The 17,591-nt window shown below is 43.9% G+C and overlaps 1 protein-coding gene across 6 annotated transcripts in view; it reads left to right on the top strand.

Annotated features, from left to right (window-relative positions):
• The first annotated feature begins 777 nt into the window (after nucleotides 1–777).
• Nucleotides 778–17,591, top strand: part of TSEN2 (TSEN2 tRNA splicing endonuclease subunit) — a 48,958-nt gene continuing 32,144 nt past the window's right edge. For 2 of the 6 annotated variants that reach the window (XM_011952329.1, XM_011952330.1), the window contains exons 1-4: nucleotides 778–863; nucleotides 6,443–6,648; nucleotides 8,802–8,883; nucleotides 11,759–11,795. In XM_011952329.1, the coding sequence (XP_011807719.1) occupies nucleotides 6,460–6,648; nucleotides 8,802–8,883; nucleotides 11,759–11,795 (308 nt within the window). In that variant the 5' untranslated portion in view covers nucleotides 778–863; nucleotides 6,443–6,459. Of the gene's footprint in view, nucleotides 1,227–6,442; nucleotides 6,649–8,801; nucleotides 8,884–11,758; nucleotides 11,796–16,860; nucleotides 16,918–17,591 lie in introns of all 6 variants that reach the window. The other 4 variants (XM_011952327.1, XM_011952331.1, XM_011952325.1 and 1 more) reach the window with 3 other exon arrangements.

A 17,591-nucleotide genomic window follows, 5' to 3' on the forward strand; every position in this document is an offset into this window, starting at 1 on the left:
GAATCTCTCTAGCAGTATTTGCCGCTCATCCTTGCAACCCTTCTTTGCCTCCTGCCTAGTCTGTGAGGTGGAACTCCTGTGATTCATATTTGGGAAGGTATATATTGGACTCCCCATAGGCCTCCTTTAAAATAACCGGGTCAGGAGAAACTTACACTTCCTATTGCACTCTAGTTTTGTTCATCTCCCATAATTCTGATGGCCCATTTTTCAGCAAACTTAAGCTCAAAAAGGTTGTCAGTCATTCAAGCTCACACAGTCAGTGAAGGGGAAAATGGGGATGCAGAGCAGGTGGACCTGCCACCTGTTGTCCCTTAACTGCACAGGCAGTCTGGGCACACACAGCCTTCTGGCCAGGTGTCTGCCAGAGGAAGGGTCTTTGCAAGTTCTCCGCATCCTGCAGCGTATGCAGGTGCGCTACTGTGATCCTCTTTCTACATTGAGAAAGATGAGATCACTTTCCTCAGGGCTAATTTAATAAAATCCTGCCGGTCGCCTCAAATATCCCATCCTCCGACAGCCGAAGACTCTAGGTCTCTCCCACCTCCCACGTGACTATGTGACATTTGACAGGTAACTTCATCTCATCTGTAAAATGCGTCTTGCAGGATCGTTCTGGTATCCGTGCAATCCTGCAGAAAGCGGCAAAGAGCACACCCAGCCTCCGCCGCATACTCCGCAGCGGCAGAGGGGCGCACAGAACACCCGCCAGCCGCCACGCGCAGGCGCACTCCACCAAGTCCCGACAGGCGCTCTGCGGCTGCGCACTAGGCTGGCTTTGCGGCCGCACTGCTTGATGGCAGTGGTGTCTGCCCCACGGCCGGCGTTGCCGGGGTAACGGCGAGCGCTTGGGGCCAAGAAAGGTAAGGGTCCTGGGCGAAGAACGCGCGGCCACCTCCGAGTTTGGTGTTTTGTCGCGAGAGGAAATCTCGCTCTTCCGAAAGCCCTCCAGGGCGAGAGCGGAAAGGGCCCAGGTACTGTGCTGGGGTCGCACAGCCGGCCGAGACAGTGCCGGGACGGGGAGCCAGGCTTCCCAGCGCGCCCGCTCACTGTCTCCTCCGCGTCTTCCTCGTGCGCCTGCAGCCCTTGGTTCTGGGAAACGCCGACGCCTTGCTCAGGGCTGGTGGGGCTGGGGCGCAGGGTGCAGCTGACGATGCCCGAGAGGAGCCTCAGCCTTTGGTGGAATTCGGTCGGGTGTGGGGGTAGTCGGGGAAAGAAGCAAAGGGGTAAGTTAAGATAGGGAGTTAGGAATTCGCGGGGCCCTTAACGCTGTTTGGGTGCGCAGTTGTTTATTTGTATTAATAGTTGCAGCTGTCGTCTGGTGAGCGCTTTCCACGTGGTAGGCCCCGAACGAAACGCCTTCTGCAAAATTATGCATTTAATCCTCACAACAACTTTCAAAGGCTTGTCATCTGTTTATATGGCTTATTCTCAGGTTCTAACTTGAAAGCTCCCCAGAGGCAGGACTGTTTACCTTGTCCCTTTCATCCTTGCCTCACTGAGCCCAGGAGGTGCGCAGGTGGTGCTTGAAGCGTGTTTTGGTTGGGAGAAGGTGAGATTTGCTGGGTGGGAGGTTTTTAAACCACATTTGTTTGGCACCTAGTCCAGGAAGGTTGGAAAATTAAATGGAGCCGCCTCCCACTTTTTTGTTTGTTCTTCTGATAGACATTTACCAGCACCTAAGAGGTGTTAGCTTGTGTACTCAAGGGAAGAATAAGAAACAGACCTTGCTTTTAATAGAAAGTAAGAATATGCAGCTCGGGAGTCAGGTGTGCGCAGGTTGGGGAAAGGAGAAGTAACGATTTCTCAGGGGTGCTCCAGGCCCCTCTGAGTCACATTCCCTATCTGTACAATGGAAATAAAAATAGTCTTTACCTCAGGGGGCTATTGGGATTAAGTGAATTTGAATAGACCGTGCTGTTACAGGTGGTTGGCTACATGTTAAAATCACCTGGGTCCACCCAGGAAATTCTGATGTAATTGATTGCAGGTGACGGCGTGAGGCGTTAAGGGTAGCTAAGCTTGAGGGCCACTGTGTGTGATGTACTACTCCCAGGTTTAATTTTCTTAATCTGCATTTTTCAGTCATCATTCTCAACTTAAGAACCTGCAGTGACTCCAATTCCAAACCAGCCTTTGCATCCCAAACCTCTTGACAACTAACCCAGTCTTTCCTGTGTGTTTTTGTGCACCTCAGGCACGGCTCTTCTTTCTTATCTGTAGAATGAGGATAGTACAGTCAGCTGTTCCTATCAGGTTCCGAATCTGTGGATTCAACCAATATTGCATCAAAAATAATTGGAAAAAGACGTTTAAAAAAAGTAGTTATTTGGCATTTACATTGTGTTAGGTATTATAAGTAATCTAAGTAATCTAGAGATGACTTAAAGTAGATGGGAAGAGGGGCATAGGTTACATGCAAATACTGCATTTTATGTAAGGGACTTGCTGCGGATGTTGGTAGCGGGTGAGTCCTGGAACCAGTCCTTCTGTGGATACCAAGGCATGACTATAGTACCCACATGTGCAGCACATGGCACAGTTAGTGCCTCTGGCATCTGATACCTACAGTTTACTCTTCTTATTTTACTCACATCCCATCTCTTACTGCATGCTATTCTCCTGCCGTGGCACTAAAGAACCATTTCTTTTTTTTTTTTGAAACGGAGTCTTGCTCTGTCGCCCGGCCTGGAGTGCCGTGGCCGGATCTCAGCTCACTGCAGGCTCCGCCTCCCGGGTTTACGCCATTCTCCTGCCTCAGCCTCCCAAGTAGCTGGGACTACAGGTGCCCGCCACTTCGCCTGGCTAGTTTTTTGTATTTTTAGTAGAGACGGGATTTCACCGTGTTAGCCAGGATGGTCTCGATCTCCTGACCTCGTGATCCGCCCGTCTCGGCCTCCCAAAGTGCTGGGATTACAGGCTTGAGCCACCGCGCCCGGCCAAGAACCATTTCTTGAATGTCCATTGCAGATATGGGGAATGGTAAATGCAGTCTTTTCTCTGCTTAGCCTTTCGAGTTAAGCACAAGAGGACTCTTCCATGAAACTAGAGATCGTCTGATTTGTCCTCTTGAATTTCTCCCCCTTGGGAAGTGAGCTCTGCCTTCCCAGAGAGTTTCTTTCGATCTTTTCTAGAAGCTTCACCCTGGTATCTGCGAAGCAGTTCTTGCAGGACATGGCCTGGGGGATGTCTTCTGAATTTTTAAAAGTAGCTTTATTGAGATACCATGTAATTCTGTAAAGTTCACCCTTCTGAAACGTACAAGTCAGTGGTCTTAGTATTCGTGGAGTTATGTAACCATCACCATCACTACAATCTAATTTTAAAACATTTTCGTCACCCTCCAAAATAAACCCCCTGTCTATTAGCTGTCACCACCCACCCCCCATTGCCCACTTTTCCCCGTCTCTGGCAACTGGTAATCTGTCTATGGATTTCTCTATTCTGGACACTTTATATTAATTTGTCTCGTGGTCTTTTGTGTCTGGCTTCTTTTAGCATAATGCTTTCAAGTGTTGAAGAATGTATCAGAACTTCATTCCTTTTCTACGACCAAATATTTGGTTATATGGATAGACCACATTTTGTTGATCTGGTCAACTATTGATGGACATTTGGATGGTTTCCACTTTGAGCTATTATGAATAATACTGTTGTGAATATTCACATACAAATTTTTCCATGAACATATGTTTTCAGTTCTCTTAGGTCTGTACCTAGGGGTGGAGTTGCCGGATCATGTCGTAACTTTGTGTTTGACATTTTGAGGAACTGCCAGACTCTTCCAGTCCTGTTCAATTTGAAGATGAAACTGGGCTTAGAGAAAGTGGGTTGTGCAAGGTCACACAATAATAATGGTGGCTTTGCACGTCTGGAAGGCCCACTGCGAGCCAAATTCCTGAGGGGTGAGCAGCCACGTGAGCAAGAGTGACACAAGAACTTGGATTATGAGGGGTGTTTTGTCTCAGGGACCCTTCAATCCCACACACTTGGGTTGGAGTACAGAGTTCTTTCAATCAAGTGTCACAGCTAAGTCTTTCCTTTTTTAGATGTGACAGCAGTCTGAGAGGGAAAAACGCTGAACAAATGAGGCAAACTAAAATACAACTCTTTATTTGTTGAATTTATTAGAACTTCTTGAAGGTGGCCATTAAATCTTTTTTCATTTTTTAAAATTCCAAATGTAATATATATGTCAGCTGCTGAGCAGAGGTTATTATAAAAGTGAAAAATCCCATAAAAGTCCAAACCATTCCTGGAAGTCTTTCAAAAAGTGCCTTACTGGAGACCAACATCCTGTCCCCAAAAAGCAGTGTTTATTTTCAGTTTTAGAATAAATTAATGTCTCTCCAATCGAGTACTAAATGTGATAGTTGGCTTGGGCTGAAGGATAAGTCAGCAAGCAAGGTAAAGCCTAGTCAAAATATGCTCTTAAGAAAATCTCTTAGGTTTCCTGTGAACATGTAGTAGACATGGTTATGTTATAAACACAATACAGCAGGGTGCATGCATAAATATAAAATGTACAAAGTAATGCTCAGTATGTAATTCCTTCAAGATACCTTATTTAGAAATTAATCTAGCATGTTGCTGCTTAGAATACTGGCAATTCTAGGAAGGTTCCAACTTCCTGATTCTTCTTGTTTTTCATAGTTATCTTTGTAATTGATGTATCAATTCCTCTAACTCTTCTTTAGTCTGTGTTTTTCTGTGTCCTCATATAATTCCTCAGCTTCTTCCTTGAGAAGCTGGATAAAGATATTATCACACATTGAATAAGCCTTTTCATTTCTTAATGATCATGACACTCTTAAAGCCACTCACCTTCCCCTCCCTCAGCTTTGGCCACCTTCTTGACTCTTTCAGGCTTGATGGCGTCCCTTGCCAATGGGATGCAAGTACTGAGTGCAGGAACCACCTAAGTAATTAGTCTTATTTTTTCCCTTTTGAGGGTTTGGAGTCATGTAGGTTAAATGTGTGTATGATTTAGCTGCACTGTATCTTCAAGCACCAGGTAAGCTCTCAGTTGAAATCAAGTCTAGACCTAGTACTGAGGGAGCAGCAGATTCAAGTTTCTCACCTCATTCCAGGACAGCTGCTCCTTGAGTGGAATGTCTTACACCATTTACATTGTTTTCCCACGTATATGGTTAACTTTTCCTAGGTTAAGTGCATCTGCCGTTATCTCTGTGCCTGCATCACACAATATGCTCACATTTACTTCCCTCCTTTAGACATTAGTGGATCACAGCCTGTTCCATTAGTTCCACCGTGCTTTCTATGCTTCCAGGTATGTTATATACTTGTTTTGTCTTCTTGGGTCCAATGTATGGCCCCAGAGGGACACGTACTGGCCTTGGCTTCCTCTTCTCCCTTGTAGTGCTGGGTGCACGATAGGTAATTCCATTATTGCTCAGTAACCCTTCACCGTCTGATTTTGAGAAATAGTCATCAGACAAAAGTAGACGGACCATGCCTGTGCTTTCAGCAGAATCCAGAGAGAGGGCATGGGCTTGGGAGTTCAACAGACCTGGGTCATCCAGTACTACCACACTCGGGGTCCTCTACAAATCTCTCTAACCTGAGTCTGTTTCCTATTTATAAAATGGTGTTGCTACTGCTCACCCTGTAATACTAATTATAGCTGATGCATGCATGATACTCACTGTGTGCCAGGTACTGTTCTAAGTACTTTATGGATCTTAACTATAAGATAGAGTCTGTTCTTATCTTGATTTTGCAGATGAGGAAACTAAAGCACAGAGTCAGTGACTTTTGCCCAAAATCACACTGCTAGAAAGGGGTAAAGTTGATTCCAATGCTGGTAGTCTGACTTTAGAGTCCCTGCTTGAAGCCAGTAGCATTTGGTAGTATATAATCAACCCTTGAATAACTGCTGCTGTCATTATTATTTATTAATGTACTTTAAAAATTGGGAGCTGATTGACCCAGTGTTTAGTGTGTATTTTAAGATCCTCTTGGAAAATGAAGTGCTTCCAAGATTTAATTTGCTGAGGACAGGGTCTCGGTTTTGTCTTTGTTTCCCCAGCACCTATGATTATCAGGAATTCCTGGTAGTAAATGTCTGTTGGGTGGGTGAAATGGAAGCATTCCTAGCAGACAGAAATCCTGTTGTGCTTGCTCTCTGGAGACCTAACGTTGCAGCTTTGGGCACGTCACTAGGTCTCAGCATTGTCAACTGGAGTAGAAAGATTACCACTCATTTCCTGGGGGTTATTTTGGGGGATTAATTGCCGTATTCCAGGTCAATGTGATTTACATTGCTCACACAAACTGTTCTTATTACTTGTAGTTTATTGCTTTATACTTGATTTCTTCCCACAGACCCCTAAGTTTTCTGAGCCTAGGTACAGATGTACTCACATTTTGAATCAAGGTAGTTACTGATTGTTTCTTTCTCTTTGTTATCTACTCTTTAAAGAATACCTCCTCTGAAAAATGGCAGAAGCAGTTTTCCATGCCCCGAAGAGGAAAAGAAGAGTGTATGAGACTTACGAGTCTCCATTGCCAATCCCTTTTGGACAGGACCATGGTCCTCAGAAAGAATTCAAGATATTCCGTGCTGAAATGATTAACAACAATGTGATTGTGAGGAATGCAGAGGACATTGAGCAGCTCTATGGGAAAGTAAGTGCGGGCAGCCTCGGTAGGATTACTTTCAGACAACCCTGAGCAAGCAGTCCTTTCCTTCTCCCCATCCCAGCCATCCCCCCACACCAACCATGAACAATGTGTATTCTTTCCTTGCAGTTTGGTGCAGTTGTAGGAAAAGTACAATTTGAGTTAGTGCCCAAAAGCCGTACATTAGGGTAATAGAATAACAGATGGAGCACCCCTGCCCATAAACCTTTATTTCAATGATGAAGTGGAGTCAATGGATTGGCTTTTTTTTTTTTGTCTTAAGTTGTAAAAGCAGTGCATGTTTGTTGAAGGAACAAAAAAAGTAATTTACAGAAATGTAATGGATAAAAAAGTGAAAATTCCCCACTGACTCCCATTCTATTGCCAGAGGTAGCCACAGCGTGGTTTGGTGTCCCTGCTCAGGCACAGATCAGGTGGGGCTTTGGCGTGAAGCTCCTTATCTGCTGCCTCCTGGTTGGAGACCTCTTCTCAGATGAGGACGAGTTCTAGTTTTCACTGTTTTCCAGCATTGATCAAGTTGAATGAAGACTGGTAGTTCTTAAAAAAAAAAAATTCCCATAGTCTGTTCATTGCTGTGGGCATTTTTAAAATACAGCTTTATTAAGTTATAATTTACAATTATAAAGTTCTCCCATTGTAAGTATACAATTCAGTGATTGTCATCAATTTATAGAGTTGCACAACTCTCACCACAGTTGTTTTAGAACATTCCCATCACCACAAAGTTCCCTTGTGCCCATCACACTTAATCCCTGCTCCCACTCCCGGCCCAAGGCAGCCACGGATCGGCGTCTTGTCTCCATAAATGTGCCTTCTCTAGACATGTTATAGAAGAGTGGGTGGCACTGGCCATGGTGAGGCGGGAGTCTCGGTAGGCCAAGGGCAGCTCACCAGGGAGGCCTTCATTTACAGTATATAACATTAAGCAAGAGGCTTTATAAAGTGCTGTATGCGTTATTTCCTCTTGGTTTTTGTTGTTGCTGAGTTGTTTTTTGTTTGTTTGTTTTTTGAGACAGAGTCTTACCCTGTCACCCAAGCTAGAGTGCAGTGGCATGATCTCGGCTCACTGCAACTTCTGCCTCCCAGGTTCAAATGATTCTTCCACCTCAGCCTCCCGAGTAGGTGGGACTGCAGGCACATGCCACTATGCCTGGCTAATTTTTGTATTTTTTGGTAGAGACCGGGTTTCACCATGTTGGCCAGGCTGGTCTTGAACCCCTGACCTCAAGTGATCTGCCCACCTCGGCCTCCCAAAGTGCTGGGATTACAGGTGTGAGCCACCATGCCTGGCCTCTTTATTCAGATTGTTAATCTAGATGGAGAAAGGGGTGTTTGTTTTATTCTTTCAATTTTCTGTGTGTTTAAATATTTTATAGTAAAAAGGGGAAAAATACATGTTGTTTTTGGAATCAGCAGGAATGAGAGGAATACGTCAATTCTGGAGTATGAAAGAATCCAAGAGGATTTTTTGGACCTGGTGGGCAGCATGGCTCCTGCTTTCAGGCAGTGTGTTCCCAAACCATATGTAAAGAAGAAACTCTGCTTCTGCCTGCCCTCGGCTTATAAGACCTAGACCAAAAGCATTAGTTATAGTATAAATGATGTGTGCCAAAAGCTTACTAGTACTTTTGAAGCGATTAGAAAGGTATTATGCTAAGAACATCCTTAGTCGTCATTAGATAATCAGAGGGAAAATGTCAAGACATGGAAAGTGGAGCGAACCTCTTATTAACTCAGATGGGTACAGTCGGCCCTCCGTATCATAGGTGCCACTTCTGTGGATTCACCCAACCTTAGATTGAAAATATTTGGGGAGAAAAGTTGCATCTGTACTAAATGGGGACTTTATTTTCTTGTATTAAACAATATAGTATAACAACTATTTACATAGCATTTGCATTGCATTAGAAATTATAAGTAGTCTAGGATGATTTAAAGTATATGGGAGGACCTACATAGACTATATATAAATACTGCACCATTTTATATTGGGGACTCGACCATCTGCAGATTTTGGTATCCACCAGAGGTCCTGGAACCAGCCTCCTGTGAATACTGAGGGATTACTGTATATTCTACCTCAGCTAAAAAACTGGCAACTAAACATGAACTAACTTTGTTTTCTCTCTTCCTGGAAGGGTTATTTTGGAAAAGGTATTCTTTCAAGAAGCCGTCCAAACTTCACAATTTCAGATCCTAAACTGGTTGCTAAATGGAAAGGTAAAGTTGTATCATTCAGTTCTTTTGACAAATTATCATTTTCCTTTATTTTTGATCTTATACCTCAGGTTGTATAGTAAAATTCTAGAGAAGTAACATGTACACTGGCAGTTTTACTGCCAAAGAATAATTCTAATCAGAGCAAAAGGGTTATGATTGAGTGACAGCGTGTTTAATTTCTAGAATTATCAAGTGTTAATTGGGCTTTTCTGTTGTTAAGTGTTTGCTTAGCAGAGTACTATGCCTGTGGCAGGTACTGGTAGTTAAGTACCTGCTCACCTGTGGCACTATGCAAAAATTTTAAAATTTTGTTTCCAGAATTAGAATTTATAATAGCCATGACGTGTGTGTGTGTAGTTCTCCCTTGTTGATTCTCTTTAATTTGCAATTGTTTTAGAGTATTTCTCTAAGGAATTTTCATGGTAATTACTTAAGAACCAATACCAGCATGTTAAAACATAATTAGAAAGGATCTTTTAAATGTTTTATTGTAAGAAAATATACAGATTAAAACTGCACTGAGATACCATTTCAACAATCAGGCAGAAATCCAAAAGTCTGACAATGTACTGCATTGCTGAGGACTTCAGAAACAGACCTTCTCTTGCATTGCTGGTGGGGTGCTTGTGGTGCAGCCCTCACGGAGGTGAATCTGGCAATGTCTAGCAAAATTATATATGCATTTACTTTGTGTTCTTTTCCCCCTTTCCTCTCTCTTCTCAGTCCCTGGTAACCTTTATATGTTTTCCATCTATGAATTTACCTATTACAGATATTTCATATATAAATACAATCATAAAATATCTGCCTTTTTGTGTCTGTTGCTTTCACTTAGCATGTTTTCAAGGTTCGTCTCTGCCATAGCGTCTATCAGAACTTCATTCCATTTTATAGTGGAATAATATTCTATTGTTTGGACATAGTGCCTTTAGCTCATCTGCTGATAGACACTTAGATTGTTTCTGTATTTTGGCTTTTCTGAATAATACTGTGATGAACATTGGCATATACGTATCCGAGTCTATTTTTTATGTGTTTTGGATATATACCCAGGAGTGGAGTCAATGGGTCATATGATAATTGTCTGTTTAACATTTTAAGAACTAGCCACACTATTTTCCACATTGACTGCATCATTATACATTCCCACCAGCAATGCACCAAAGGTTTTCAATTTCTCCACATCCTTGCCAACACTTGTTTAAAAAAATAATAGTCGGCTGGGCGCGGTAACTCACGCCTGTAATCCCCGCACTTTGGGAGGCTGAGGCGGGCGGATCACCTGAGGTCAGGAGTTCAAGACCAGCCTGGCCAACATGGCAAAACCCTGTCTCTACTAAAAATACAAAAATGAGCTGGGCTTGGTGGCAGGCGCTTGTAATCCCAGCTGCTAGGGAGGCTGAGGCAGGAGAATCACTTGAACCCTGGAGGCAGAGGTTGCAGTGAGCCAAGATCGCACCACTGCACTCCAGCCTGGGTGGCATAATGCAACTCCATCTCCAAAAAAAAAAAAAAGTTAAATTTTTACAAGGGATTTTTTAAAATATAGAAATGAAGTAACTGAAAGCTTATATCAAGTTGGTTGTATAACCACACAGGGAGAAATTATTTTGAGTAACTTTCGGTTTTTTTGGAGATAGGGCCTGGAGTGCAGTGGCGCAGTCTCAGCTCACTGCAACCTCCACCTCCTGGGCTTATGCCGTCCTCCTACCTCAGCCTCCCGAGTAGCTGGGACTACAGGTGCATGCCACCACACCTGGCTAATATTTGTGTTTTTTGTAGAGACAGGGTTTCACCATGTTACCCAGGCTGGTCTTCAACTCCTGAGCTCAGACAATCCACCTGTCAAAGCCTCTCAGAGTGCTGGGATTACAGGACTGAGCCACTGAGCCTGGCCATTTGAGTAACTTTATAGTGATTTGATTGTTCAACCTAATGGGATAGACTTTGTGTCAGTTACTTCTTGTCACAGTAATGCTGCTTAATAAACCACCCCAAAATGTATTGGCTTTAAACAGCAACCATAGTAGTCACTAGGTGTGCTGTCTTGGCTAGGTGTGATCACTTTCCTCTGGTGTTAAAGCTGATCATCATTTCTTCCAAGCCTTTAATGCATGCAGAAGAGGCTGAGTTTGGGAAAAGAGAAGTAATTAGCCCAAAGGCAGAGTTAGGAAAAGACCAGGACGAAAAACCAGACCGCTGGGTGACCTGATGAACATTTTGGGCGGAAAGAGTCCTCCCACCTGATGCCCTGTTTATGCCGGGGGTACAGGCAAGTTACTAAACCTAAGATTCAGAAACAGCAGGAGCCCGCCTGTCAGAACTGCGCCCTCATCAGGCTGGCTTTCAAAATAATGTGAGGTCAAGCCAGTTTGAGATTCTGCACAGGGAGCTAGAGCTGGAAGCCCTGAACTCCCAAATCCACATCCGAAACCAACACTGCAATCAAGTTCACTTTTCCAGCCCTTTCGATATACATGTAAGGAGCTTTCAGTGAAGAGGGAAGAATGGAGATGAAGTTCATACCTCTAGGGCCTCAGCATTCTCATTTGGAAGTTGGAATGAGCATCCAGCCATGGCAGAGAGGTTTCCTCCCGTGCTGTTACTGCTTAGCTGGAGCCCTGAGTTGAGAAGGATTCTGAGGTCCCCTAAAGCCCACCAAAGCTGATGTGATTGATGGGCAGCACCTGCCAAGGGTATGGGTTCAGGGAAGGATGGCATAGAAAGCATATTTTTGCCATTGCTGACTGGACAGTATTAACTTTCTAGGTGTGTGATTTTGTGAACCTTAAAATTCTCAGTCTTTCCTAGATTTTTAGTGTTTGTTCCCTTTCTGGGAAATTTGCCTGAAACTAATAGAACTTCTTTGTTCCAGATGTGAAGACAAACATGCCTATCATCACATCAAAGAGGTAAGTCATAACAAACTTTGGCTTCTGTCAAAATGATGGTTTAAGTCAGATGTTTTTAGGTAGTCTTGTCCCATGTAGTAGTCCAGTCCACACCTTTTCTTCTTTCTCTTTTTGGTAGTAGATGTATCCTTGAAAATGATGTCTGAATTTAATGTGAATCAAGTCATTTTTGAAATGCCTTACGTGAGTTTATGGTTTGTTTAAATACTGTTTTGCCAGTTGAATTCTTTCCAAATTATGAATAACTATCCTGTAATAGGATATTACAGGATATTTATTATTAAGTCCTCATATTCTTGGGCCTAGATTTTGAACCAGCCTTCTGCCCAGTGGGCACAGATGGTCCTGTCCCCGTTCCTCCAGGTACACTGTAGGGTCCGAGAAAGAGGCTTTCACAGAGGCCCTTCCTCATTTAATCCTAGACATTCCTGGAAGGTTTCTCCCTGACTCCCCAAACACACACATACGGCCTGGCTAATTCCTGCATGTCCTCGATCCTGCTCATGCATGATCTCTCCTGGGTTTCTCTCCTTACCACCATACCATCCTCTGTCCTGGGTGCCGCTCCTCTGGTCCCCACAGTCCTCTTTGGCGTGCAGCACTCTCCTCGTGTGTCATACATAGGTTCAGACTGTCAGTGCTTGGAGAGCAGAGATCAGGCCCTTCTCCTCTCTTCACCACACTTTGTGGTCCCTTGGTAAGATTGTTGGCTGTCTCCATCCATCCCAGACCTCCTTGTCCCTGTGGTACAGTACAAGTCTCAGCTCTTCCATGAAACCTTATAAAACTTCTCAAGTCTCAGTGATTTTGTTCATCTTGCTTCTAGCCTATACGGGCAAAATCCAGCAGCTCCTTTTTGGTTACATGCCTGGCAACCCCATAGCCAGCGGGGTGGCAAGGAGTGGTGGCACCAGGGAGATCTCAATGGCTGTTCTGGCCGTAACCTCAGGCCGGGGTCAGGAGTGGGATTCTGGTGTGTGGGAGGGACCTGCTAAGAACCTGGCAGAGCCCCCAGTCTTGGAGGAACTATAGTATAGACAGGTTACCACAGTAGAAACCTAGGGATCAGAAATAGCAGGAGCTCGCCCATCAGAACTGTATCCTGGCTAGGCTGGCCACATGACGTAAGGTCAAGCCAGCTTGCCAGCGTAGAGGTTCTGCACAGGGAGAGGGCTGCCTCCCTGAAGAGCATCCCTTTATGAGTACTACAATGTCCCAAGAAGTTTCATTGACCCTTGTATTCATTTCCTAGGGCTGCCATAACAAAGTACCACAGACTCGATGGCTTAAAACAACAGAAATTTATTCTCATGGTTTTGGACACCAGAATTCCAAACTCAAGGTGTCGGCAGGGCTGCAGTCCCTCAGAAGGCTCTGGGGGAGCATCCTTCTTTGCCTGCCTTCAGTTCTGCTGGCTCCTGGCACCCCTTGGCATTCCTTGGCTTGCAGATGCATCACTCTAATCTCTGCCTCTGTGGTCACGTGGCATTCTCTCGTGTGTGTTTCTGTGTGTCTTTGTCCAAATTTTCTCCTTTTTTTTTTTTTTTGCATGAAAAAAATTGATAGATGTATTTTCAGCATACGGGTACATGTGATATTTTGCCTCTTTTAAGGACACCAGTCACTGTGTCCTTATATCAAATTGATTCCATCTACAAAGACCCTGTTTCCAGATAAAGTCATATTCCCAGGTACTGGGGCGTGTAATCTGGGAGGTGTATATTGTCCTACTATTCCTTACTCAAGGCCCCACAGTTATGGAGTTGCACTGAGAAGTGAAAGTGATAAACTGTTCACTAATAAGCAGGCCTGGCATGAACTCAGTCTGCATTCAGACATTCTCTTTTCCCTACTCAACACTCTTGATATACTTTATTGTGTTATCACCTTAGTTGATTTTTCCTTCAATTCTCCTCTAGTCTAACTGCCAGATTCTCATTTTTTAATCCCTTTGCCATACTTTGATCACTTTCATAGACTTCATGAATCCTGCATCTTTTTTGCAAGATTTAAATGTTCACTTTGCCATCGATTTGCATTGAATTTACATTAACATAACAAAGGACAAAGTGACATAGACTCGACACAGTGACAGTGCAGGAATGTTGCTTGAAGGGGGTATGCTTGTGGGGATTAATTTTTTATAAGAAATTTTCAGATTACAATTCATTTCCTTGTGTGAACCTAAGGATGTTTATAGATGTTATCAGCATAGTTCTGTCAGCAAGCTACATATGTCCCCCAACCAAAATCGATACTTGATTTATTATTTGTTCATAACACTTGGAATCACAATCTAAATTTTAAATATAAGAAAAATTGATTCATGTTCATATTTTTAGATTGATTTTTCAACTTAAATACTTGTCATAATTGTTTGTATTTTTTGTAGAGACAGGGTCTCGCTCTGTTGCCCAGGCTGGTCTTGGGCTTAAGTGATCCTCCCACCTCAGCCTCCCAAAGCAGCAGGATTACAGGCGTGAGCCACTGCACCTGGCCATAATTGTTTCTTTGCTGGTGCCTCTGAAATTCTGATTTCTGTTTCAAGTGGACTCACTCAAATTGGCCTTTTTCCAACAATAGTCGTCTTTGGGTGAAGAGCACCTTCTGTGTAACTCTTTCTGAAGGTGTGTGTCAGGACCCTTTTGTGATGCCTTTGGGGAACTGACACAGGTAGAGGTATGGCCCTGAAGGACCAGCCCTGATGGTCGTGCTGGTCGCCCACCCCATTGTGGTCCTTTATTCAGCCAGAATTCACTACGTGTCAGGCATTGGGTAGGTGCTGGGGACCCAAGAGTGAGGAAAAGAGCTTGAGGGATTTGCAGTCTAGTGAGAGAGGAAGAGAAGTGAACAGTTGTGCTGTCCTGTAATGGTGTTATGGTAGAGATACTATCGCCATTATGTCCAACAGGTGCTGACTGCTCTAGCAGTGCCAATCCCAGTCTCTGAGCTTGCCTGCGTTATCTCCTTTCATCTTCTCAAGAAACCTTCAAGGACAGGTACTAGAGATGTTTCCGTTTCATAGATGGGGACTCAGGTGAGGGTTCAGTAGCTTGCCCAAGATTACATGGGCTCAGTGCCAGAGCCTGGGAGGCATTGATGTGGGTGTGCGCACCAGCACTCCCCGAGCTCCTTCCAGTGCTAAGTATCGTGCCAGTGTTGGGCCTGTGTGTCGTCTCAGGTCCTCACATCACTCCCATCAAGTGGATCCCGTTCTTATCCATCTTCCACAAGTGGAAGAACTGAACACAGGGAAGTGAAGCTCCTTGCTCAGGGTCAGTATGTGGACTTAGGCACTGTGGCCCCAGAACCTGTGTGCACTAACCACTCTAAACCACTCTGCTGTGCACTTCCAGTGATAAATGGGCTTTCATTGGTACAACAGTAGAGAACGGTGCCCTGTGCAAATAGGAGAGGTGTGTGTTCAAGGGTGCAGAAACATGAGAATCGGTGGCATGTTTGGATGGGCATGTTCTGTGTCCTTGCGGTCCTGGATGGTGCTGCTTTCCCCAGTCCTGTCACCGCTTCCAGTTGTGGCTGCTGCCTCGTCCTTCTGCCACGCTCCCCCTTACGCTTTCTGCTTTTTACTTCTCATTTCTCTTCCTGCAGCTGCTCCAGCATCTGGGATTGATGGCAGCAAGACTTAGCTTTTTAAGGTCTTGCCAGCCAGCTAGAGGACGCCTTCAGCTCTGACCCATATGTTGTTGTCTTAGTCATTTGTTTCTGTGGCTCTTTTCATCATGTCTGACTTGGAGGCTTCTACATGCTCTTCAAGCCTCAGTCTCCTTTGACCTTTCATAGCGATCCTCTGAGACCCTGAAAAGGGAACACAGGTGTGGCCTGGTTCTGGTGTATGGCAGAAGAGCACAGAGGTAGAGGTACTAAGTGGCTTAACTCAGAGCCACACGGAAGAGCCAACTCCAGGACCTAGACCTCCAGAGGCTGTGTTCATCCCCGCACTGCTGCCTCTGCTCTCAAAGAACAGCGAATTAAGACATTTCCATTCATTAACATCTTTTTCAATATACTATATATTGAGTCTGATTTATTTTTCAAGCCACTCCTAAAAACTCCACAATGAGATAGTAATATTGATTGAGCACTTCTTATGGGCTATGCACTTTACGTGTCTTATTTAATCCTTGCTGCAACCCCACGAGGTAGGTGTAGTTATCCCTAGTTTATAGATGGTCACTGAGCTTTAGAGAGGTGGGGTCATGCAGTTAATACGAGAATGTGATGGAGCAAGGATTGGAACCCACGTCTGCTTTGACTGCTCTGCTGCAAGGAGCAGAGCATTGCTGTCTATGTGCTCGCTTCATTCCAGATCTTCTGGTCAAAGGAGGAACTGTTGACCCTTTAAATCAGTGGTTCTTTCATGTGTTTTGAGTCAGGGAATTTGGCAAAAGTTGTGGGTCCCTTCCCCAGAAAAATATATTGTCACAAAAATTTGTGTTCAAATAAAGGAAATTTATAGACCCTGTAGAACCAATGCTTTTGTTGATATGAAGAGCTGACATTCTTTTTAGACCTCTCACATGACAGTTCTTTTAAACGTATGCATAGGTGGCCATGTTCCAGGTGAGAAGACAACCTACTGGTTTTGGCACAGCTATGTTCTTTTTGCTGGTTTTAAAAGTAATACATAACAAGATCCCTTTGAGGTGGTAGTACTAATCTCCACATTTTATAGGTGGGAAAATTGAAGCACAGAGAAATTAAGTAATTTGCATTGCCACACAGTTATAAGTAACAGGGCTGGACACAAAATGTGCAGTACCAAAGTCACGGTGTCGTACTGTCTCTCAGGTATTAGGGTAGCCTTACCAGGTGTTAATCTTTAGGATACAATTCCCAGTATATAGGGAGACATCCCTGATGTTTATCCTTATGTGGGGTAAACAGGGTATGGACAGCTTCAGGATTCTTAGGAATCAGGGTATAGCAGAAGCCAGTGTCCTTGTTAAATTGTGTGAGATATAGCAGTTTATAAACTATGACATATTCAATCTTTTTTTTCTTTTTTTGGAAACATTTCACAAATTTGCATGTCATCCTTGCGCAGGGGCCATTCTAAGTATATGTGCTGCCGAATCAAGCACTATTCAGTCTTCTTAACCAGGTAAAAGCAGGTGAAAAGTAAAATTACATCTGCCTTCTCTCAAGCCATGTGTTGTCTTGGATGTCTTTCAGACTGATCACTGAAGGTCCAGGCAAAAAGCACTTGAGTTTCACAATGTATTTGACCTTCTGATCTTCAGATTTCCAGCATCTGGTAGTTCTCACATCACATGAACACATCCCAGCAGCCTAGGCATAGATGCTTTGCCCTATTGTTTTGCCTATAACTTTTTGTAACTTGGGAAGTGTTTTGTAACTTGGGTGTTAGCTTCAAGTTTTAGAAACTTAACATGAATTTTGTCATTAAAATCTACTCTGAAAAGTATTGTGGAGAAAGGGGCTATTTCTCTGAGAATATTTGGATGAATCTACATAAGCCAAATCATTTCTCTCCTTATCCTGTAAAGAGGTTAGTAGGCACTGTGATGAATATTTATTGAAATTCTCATTTTGCTTTCCAATACTAAATAAAAGTTCTTTGTGTTATGAATGGCATATCTATCTGAGACCATAATGAGATCCAAAATTGAAGATAATAGAAAACAAGCCGAGAGCGGTGGCTTCCACCTGTAATCCCAGCACTTTGGGAGGCCAAGGCAGGCAGATCAGTTGAGGTCAGGAGTTTGAGACCAGCCTGGCCAACATGGTAAAACCCCGTCTCCGCCAAAAATACAA

The sequence above is a fragment of the Colobus angolensis genome, unplaced genomic scaffold (genome assembly GCF_000951035.1).
Source record: "Colobus angolensis palliatus isolate OR3802 unplaced genomic scaffold, Cang.pa_1.0 Scaffold34, whole genome shotgun sequence".
NCBI classification, from domain to species: Eukaryota; Metazoa; Chordata; class Mammalia; order Primates; family Cercopithecidae; genus Colobus; species Colobus angolensis.